Below are 8120 nucleotides of genomic sequence, written 5' to 3'. Positions count from 1 at the left end.
CTTTTCTAGCTAAAATCACCCACAATTTAAAACTATATTGGACATCAAGAAACCTACAAGGAGAGGAATTATCTTAGAGCAGTGAAAACCAAAAGTTAGAAGAGGTGGCATTTAAGGATTCCATTCGCCTCTCAGCACAAATGACCTTATTCACACTTCTCACCCCTGGCAAGAGAGCAATCACACAAACAGGACCCAAATGGGGAATTCAGGTGGTTTGCAAGAGTGTTTTATTGAAAGAAGCAGCAATTTGGTTAATATGGGTCCCATCTCACAACCCTCTTCTCACCCCCCAAAACACACAGGGGCAAGACTCAGGCCAGGGGCACACATGTGGGTTGGATAGGAGCCCTAACTTGCTTGAGTTATTGCCCTCAGGTCAGGGAATCATGTGGTTAACGTGTGTGTGTGTGTGTGTGTGTGTGTGTGTTGAATAAGAAACCTAACTTGAGTTATTGCCCTCAAGTCAGAGAAGCCTGTGTGGAGGTGGCAGTGAGGGTACGGGTGTGGCAGGTAAGAGCACCGCCCCATCAAAGTGGACTGGCACGTATGGGTTTCCCTCACAAGCCACAGTGATGTATTTCTGCTTCTGGCTAGTCTTGTAGGCACAGTTGGGGTACTTAGAGCTGCCTGTCTCGCGGCAGTCTGTGATGCTCATGGTAGATTTGCTCTGGTAGCAGTTGGGATGCCCGTTCTTGCAGGTGATGTTTTTCTGGGAGCACACGGCCTTGACATCATCCAGGGACTCGTGCACAAAGGTGTTCACTGGCTTGCATCGTCCATGTGTCATCCTCCGGCGCTTCATCATCTGATTGCAGTAGTTGGGGTTGCTGCTGGAGGAGCTGCCAGAGTCCATGTGCTGCCTCCGGAATTTGGCGGCCGCAGATTCCTTGCCCAGGGAAGGCTGGACCTGCACCAGCAGCAGCACCAGGACCAGCAGTGACAACAGGACCAGGGACTTCAGAGCCATGATGACCGCACTCCCCTGGAGAAACCTGCCAGGGAAAAAGGGCAGAGAAGGAAAAGCATCGCCCTCGAAAGAGAACCCCAGCTCCCACCTGTAGCCTCCCTGGCTTACAGTTAACCAGAAAGATGTTTGTCCTAAGAGTTTTTCTAAGTAAGGAGACACTCACATATACTCTTCCCACAAACATTTGACTCCCACTCCCTACAGAGGGGTCATCCTCCCCTCTGGGTGGTGACCCCAGAAGTGACCTAAAATCCTAGCAGTTTTGTCTTTGAATACAGAAAATCTTTTGATATGAAATATATTTGAAAAATAAACCCAGCATTCACGTGGTAAGTTAGATATTCCTTTTGAATAAATCATTAAATAAATAAGCCAGATTTTGAGTAAGACACATTGTATCCTTGAGATTATTGTTGTTGTTCAATTGCTCAGTCATATCTGACTCTTTGTGACACCACGGACTGTGGGCTTCCCTGAGATAACCACCAGCATTCATCCAGGATCACGGTTGACAGAGCCCTGTTGTCCTACAGCACAAGGGAAACTCAGTTCCTGTCCTGTGTCTGACAACACACCATAAAGGATGCCACTGGGCTCCTAAGAGAGACTTGAGCCTCCCCCAACCTGAAGGCTTCTCTTTCTCCAGCCCCAAGCGCTCTCTGCAGCCTGCGTGCTCCATTCCTGACCCCAGCTCTGCTCCCTGCCCCTGTCTGCCCAGCCCAATTCTCAGGCTAGTCTCACTCACCCTGGTTCTCCCTTCTCAAACCCTCAAGCAGAAGCAGCTCCTGAGACCACTTCTTGGGCTGCTTACCTGGGTCTCTAGTTTGGTCTCTGAGAAAGAAGGCAGTTTCTGCAATCAGTCTATCCCAGGGATGTGGAACTTATACAGATGAAGAGGGGCTTGGCTTCCAAGAACAGCAGGGTGGGTGGAGCATCTTGGTCCATAAGAAAACAAGGTCATGTTAGGAATGGGTGGGGAATTGCCCAGGGCGCCCTCTTTGGGTGCTACTGGGAAGAGTACACCTTTGCCAATAAGAACTTTTCTTTCTATTAATATAAGCAGCAGAGAAAACCACTATAGCACTGATATTCAAACCCCAATCAAGTCCTTGCTCTGCATTAAATAGCACTTTGAGGTTAGCTAAAGACACAAAACATATGATCATGGGAACAGATGCTTTGGACAAAATTCCGCATCTCCCACCAGCACCTCTGGGGTGGAAGGCTGCATGGAGTGGGGAGAGGTGTCCAGCTGCCCTTAGCTGGAAGAGTTCCCAGATCTGGAGAAGAATGTATTGTTCAGTCACTCAGTAGTGTCTAACTCTTTGCAGCTCCGTGGACTGCAGCATACCAAGTTTTCCTGTCTTCACCATCTCCTAGAGTTTTGCTCAAATTCATGTCTGTTGAGTCGGCGATGCCATCCAACCATCTCATCCTCTGTTGTCCCTTTCTCCTCCTGCCTTCAATCTTTCCTAGATTCAGGGTCTTTTCCAATGAATCGGCTCTTCACATCAGGTGGCCAACATATTGGAGTTTCAGCTTCAGCATCAGTCCTTCCTATGAACATTCAGGACTGATTTCCTTTAGGATTGACTGGTTTGATCTCCTTGCAGTCCAAGGGACTCTCAAGAGCCTCCTCCAAAATCACAGTTCAAAAGCATCAATTCTTTGACACTCTGCCTTCTTTATCGTCCAACCCTCACATCCATACATGACTACTGGAAAAACCATAGCTTTGACTATATGGACCTTTGTGGGCAAAGTAACATCTCTGCTTTTTAATATGCTGTCTAGGTTTGTCATAGCTTTTTCCCAAGGATCAAGCATCTTTTAATTTCATGGCTTCAGTCACCATCTGCAGTGATTTTAGAGCCCAAGAAAATAAAGTCTGTCACTGTTTCCACTTTTTCCCCATCTATTTGCCATGAAGTGATGGGACTGGATGCCACGATCTTAGTTTGTTGAATATTGAATTTTAAGCCAGCTTTTTCACTCTCCTCTTCCCCCTTCATCAAGAGGCTCTTTAGTTCTTCTTTGCTTTCTGATATTTCTCCTGGCAGTCTTGATTCCACCTGAACATGGAGAAGAAAGAAGCCTCTGTATGACCTCACCCAGTTCTGACAACTTCAACACACCTGGACAGTTGAAGTAGAGTATGTGTCCATTCTTATCTGATGAGGAAAGCTCAGCTTCTCTGTACATTAGTGCCAAATCAAATCTCAGAGACAGAGTTTGGGTGAAGTAGAAAAGGATGGCTTTATTGTTTTGCCAGGCAAAGAGGGACATAGCAGGTTTAAGCCCTCAAAACCGAATGTACCAACTAGGGGAAGATAGTGACATGTTTTATAGTAAAAGAGGTCATGATCAGCTCATGGACATTCTTCCAATGGGTTGGTGAGTGAGGTAATTAGGAGTCAACATCATCAACCTTCAGGACCAACTAAGTGCTCTGGGGTCTACATGCTTGTGGACAGCAAATATACCATCATTTGTTAACTTATCTCACCTCGAGGGGGTTTCAGAATCTGGAGAATAGCTTAAAGATATTGCTGTGTGTATCCATTGATGGGAAAAGAGAACCTTGCCCCAAGGCTGCTCTTGACTGTTAGTGTCTCCCTGGTCTCTCATCCCCTCCCTTCTCTAATTAACATCTGCTTGAATCTGCCCATTGGAACTCAGGGAAGGTCATGAAGGTTGAAAGAAGGCTGTTTCCTATAATCAAAGCAGTGGAGGTTGCAAAGGCCTTGTGCCAGCAGCCCCACAGGGCCCTGCACAGTACCAATCTTATTGATTTGGCCAAAATTCCACATCTCTCACCAGTACCTCTGTGGGGAGAGCAAGGAGAGGTGTCCAGTGGCCCCCAGCTGGAAGGGTACACAGATATGGAGAAAAAGAAAAGAGTACTTGAACACAGAAGAGAAAAAGAAAGCCTCTGTGTGAGCTCACCCAGTTCTGGCCACTTCTATGCTCCTGGACTATTGAAGGAGGGTATGTGGCCGATCTTATCTATAGTGACCCCTCCTTACATAAGCCAGAGTGGAGGAGAGGAACTTGAGATAGGACAAAATGCAAAATCCCCTTTAGAGAAGAAATTTGTTGTTGTTCAGTCGCTAAGTTGTGTCCGACTCTGCAACCCCATGGACTGCAGCACACCAGATTCCTCTGTCCTTCACTATCTCCTGGAGTTCTCAAAAATTCATGTCCATTGGGTAAGTGATGCTGTCATCTCATCCTCTGCAGTGCCTTCTCATCCTGCCCTCAATCTTTCCCAGCTTCAGGCTCTTTTTCAATGGGTCAGCTCTTCACATCAGGTGGCCAAAGTGTTGGATTTTCAGCTTGAGCATTAGTCCTTCAAATGAATATTCAGAGTTGATTTCTTTTAGCATTGACTATTTTGATCTCCCTGTAGTCCAAGGGACTCTCAAGAGGCTTCTCCAGCACTACAATTTGAAAGCATCAGTTCTTCAGTGCTCAGCCTTCTTTATGGTCCAACTCTCACTTTCATATATGACTACTGGAAAAACTGTAGCATTGACTACACACACCTTTGTCACCAAAGTGATATCTCTGCTTTTTAACGTGCTGTGTAGGTTTGTCATAGCTTTCCTTCCAAGCAGCAAGCATCTTAATTTCATGGCTGCAGTCACTGTCTGCAGTGATTTTGGAGCCCAAGAAAATAAAGTCTGCCACTGTTTCCATTGTTTCTCCATCTATTTGCCACAAAATGATGGGACCAGATGCCTTGATTATCACTTTTTTAATGCTGAGTTTTAAGCCAACCATTTAACTTTCCTCTTTCACCCGCATCAAGAGGCTCTTTAGTTCCTCTTCACTTCCTGCCGTTAAAATGGTATCAGCTGTACATCTGAGGTTGTTGATATTTCTCCCAGCAATATTGATTCCAGCTCCATCCAGCCCAACATTTTGCATGATGTACTCTGCATGTAAGTTAAATAAGCAGGGTGACAATAAACAGTCTTGACATACTCCTTTCCCAATTTTGAACCAGTCTGTTGTTCCACGTCCAGTTCTAACTGTTGCTGCTGGCGCTGCATACAGGTTTCTCAGGAGGCAAGTAAGGTGGTCTGGTATTTCCATCTCTTTAACAATATTCCCCAGGTTGCTGTGATCCAGAGTCAAGGGCTATAGGGTAGTCAATGAAATAGAAGTAGATGTTTTTTCTGGAATTCCCTTGCTTTCTCTATGATCCAACAGATATTGGCAATCTGATCTCTGGTTCCTCTACATTTTCTAAATCCAGCTAGTGTATCTAGAAGTTCTCAGTTCACATACCACTGAAGGTTAGCTTGAAGGATTTTGAGCATTACCTTGTTAGCATGTGAAATGAGTGCAATTATACAGTAGTTTGAACATTCTTTAACATTGCCTTTCTTTGGGATTGGAATGAAAAGTGACGTTTTCCAGTCCTGTGCCCACTGCTGACTTTTCCATATTTGCTGGCATATTGAGTGCAGCACTTTAACAGTATCATCTTTTAGGATTTGAAATGGCTCAGCTGGAATTCCATCACTTCCACAAGCTTTGTTCATTGTAATGCTTCCTAAGGTCCACTTAACGTCACACTCCAGGATGTCTGACTCTAGGTGAGTGACCACATCATCTGACTATCCAAGTCAATAAGACCATTTTTGTTTGTTCTTTTGTGTATTCCTGCCACCTCTTAATTTCTTCTGCTTCTGTTAGATCCTTACTGTTTCTATCCCCTATCATGCCTATCCATGCATGAAATGTTCCCTTGATATCTCCAGTTTTCTTAAAGAGATCTCTAATCTTTCCAATTCTATTGTTTTCCTCTATTTCTTTGCACTGTTCATTTAAGGCCTTTTTATCTCTCCTTGCTATTCCCTGGTACTCTGCATTCAGTTGTTTTATCTTTCCTTTTCTCCCTTGCCTTTCACTTTTTTCTTTCCTCAGTCATTTGCAAAGCCTGCTCAACCACTTTGCCTCTTGCCTTTCTTTTTCTTTGGGGTGGTATTGGTCACCACCTCCTGTACAATGCTACAAACCTCCATCCATAGCTCTTCAGGCATTCTGTCTACTAGATCTAATCCTTTGAATCTATTTGTCACCTTCACTGTATAATCATAAGGGATTTGACTTAGGGATTTCCTGGTAGCCCAGCTGGTAAAGAATCCCCCAAAATGCAGGAGACCCTGGTTTGATTCTTGGTTTGGGAAGATCCACTGGAGAAGGGAATAGGCTACCCATTCCCATATTCTTGGGCTTCCCTGCTGGTTCAGCTGGTAAAGAATCTACCTGCCAGTTCCGGACACACAGGAGACCTGGGCTCAATCCCTGGGTTGGGAAGATCCTCTGGAGAAGGGAATAGCAACCCACTCCAGTATTCTGGCCTGGAGAATTCCATGGACTGTGTAGTCCATGGGGTCACAAAGAGTGGGAAATGACTGAGGAACTTTCACTTCACATAGCTGAATGACCTAGTAGTTTTCCCTACTTTCTTCAATTTAAGCATGAATTTTGCAATATGGACCTCATGTTCCGAGAAGAAATAGAGAACCTCATATTTCTTAGCAGTAGAATTTCCTCCCAGAAAGATTCCTGTGTTTGCTGGAACACAATTTTATTTTAATTTATAATACCTTTAACGTATAGGCAGGTTACACTATTGTGTCATTTTCAGGTGTACAGCAAAGTGATTCAGCCATATATGTATATACGTGTAACAGAGGACAACTGTAATTCTTCTGGAGTGAGAATTATCAAAATATCTCTCCATGCTCTAGGTTTACACGGTCTCAGTCCAAATTCTGTTTAGCATGTTTCTGTTTTAGCACTGAGCAAGTTTCCTCACCTCTAAAATGGGGATGATAATACCATGTTCCTCTTAGGTTTGTTATTAAGACAAAATAGGGTAAGATGCAAAGGACTTAAGGTAGTACTTAGTAAGTGAGTGATTGTTCACATGGGGTGGGGTTAAGATCTCCCGCAGAAAGCCCGTTTAAATGATACTGGCTAGACTTCCTTGGTGATTTAGTGGTTAAAACCCACCTGCCAGTGGACAGAACATGGTCTGGGAACATCCCCCATGTGGTGGAGCAACTGAGCCATGGACCACAACTATAGATGCCTATGTGCCCAGAGCCTGTGCTCTGCAACAAAAGAAACCACTGCTATGAGAAGCCCATGCACTACAACGAAGCATAGCCCCTGCTCGCCAAAACTACAGAAAGCCCATGCAGGGTAATGAAGACCTGGTGCAGCCAAAAATAAAATAAATTAAATTAAATAATATAAAAATGAATTACATAATACTGGGTAATCTTGGAATTGCTTTCTACAGGGGATAGAGTCAAGTAACTCCTGCTAAAAACCAGAGCTGAAAATAGCAGGGAGTTTCAAAGCCTTTGGGAGGGAACAAGAGGGGGAAGAGAGAGGAGAGGAAACCTAATTGGAATAACAGAATTCTTTAAGTGGAAATTTTAAATTGCTTTGCCACATGAAATCTGAAAAAAATTGTGTAAAGTCAGCATTATTTTGTAATGTGTATAAATTTGGAAGGGGAAGTGGGGCCAAGAAAGACATGGTGAGGCATGAGATTTTAGTTTCCTGTTTCCATAGGTCACCCACCACCCAGGTTTTGCTTGTCTCTTAGTCTTAAGATCTTATTCATATCATCTTGAGAGGGGTTGGAAGGAAAACTTTTCCTCTACCTTTAGTTCATGGAAGAGGAAAGGCTTCCCTGGTGGCTCAGCTGGTAAAGAATCTGCCTGCAATGCTGGAAGATGTGTGTTGGATCCCTGAGTTGGAAGATCTCCTGGAGAAGGGAAAGGCTTCCCACTCCAGTATTCTGGCCTGGAGAATTCCATGGACTGCATGGTCCATGCAGTAGTGAAGAGTTGGACACAACTGGGTGACTCTCACCCACTTAGTTCATGAGGCCTCTGAATTAACTGACCAAAGACAGATTAAGAGAACAATTGTCAGTGTTTATTCTATGCATGTGGAGGAGCACAAAAGAATTAGTTCCCCAAACAACATGGGTAAAGGTTTATACATCAACTTAATGGGAGGGAGAGGGACTCTACAGGAAATAAATGAGCTTTTAGGGGAATAAATGGGATGTAAAAGAATTTGTGATAATGTCTGTCTATGCAAGTATGAGTGGTCT

The 8120-nt window shown here is 44.3% G+C and overlaps 1 protein-coding gene across 2 annotated transcripts; it reads right to left on the bottom strand.

Annotated features, from left to right (window-relative positions):
- Positions 1–213: 213 nt before the first annotated feature.
- LOC133255948 (brain ribonuclease) lies at positions 214–1886 on the bottom strand. Of its 2 annotated transcripts, none has more exons than XM_061430598.1 (2): positions 1782–1886; positions 214–995 (listed from the first exon to the last, which is right to left on the bottom strand). In XM_061430598.1, the coding sequence occupies exon 2, from the start codon at positions 968–970 to the stop codon at positions 467–469; it is 504 nt and encodes a 167-aa protein (XP_061286582.1). In that variant the 5' UTR covers positions 971–995; positions 1782–1886; the 3' UTR covers positions 214–466. The 2 variants fall into 2 exon arrangements, with proteins under 2 accessions (XP_061286582.1, XP_061286583.1); XM_061430599.1 differs by having other exon boundaries at positions 1716–1822.
- Between the last annotated feature and the right edge of the window lie 6234 nt (positions 1887–8120).

This window comes from Bos javanicus, chromosome 10, assembly GCF_032452875.1.
Source record: "Bos javanicus breed banteng chromosome 10, ARS-OSU_banteng_1.0, whole genome shotgun sequence".
NCBI classification, from domain to species: domain Eukaryota; kingdom Metazoa; phylum Chordata; class Mammalia; order Artiodactyla; family Bovidae; genus Bos; species Bos javanicus.
The sequence above is the reverse complement of the archived record's forward strand: the minus strand, read 5'-3'. Positions and strand labels throughout refer to the sequence as shown.

Bases quoted from the DNA above. Each gene is read 5' to 3' on its own strand.
- LOC133255948 (XM_061430598.1), bottom strand. From the start codon at position 970: ATGGCTCTGAAGTCCCTGGTCCTGTTGTCACTGCTGGTCCTGGTGCTG.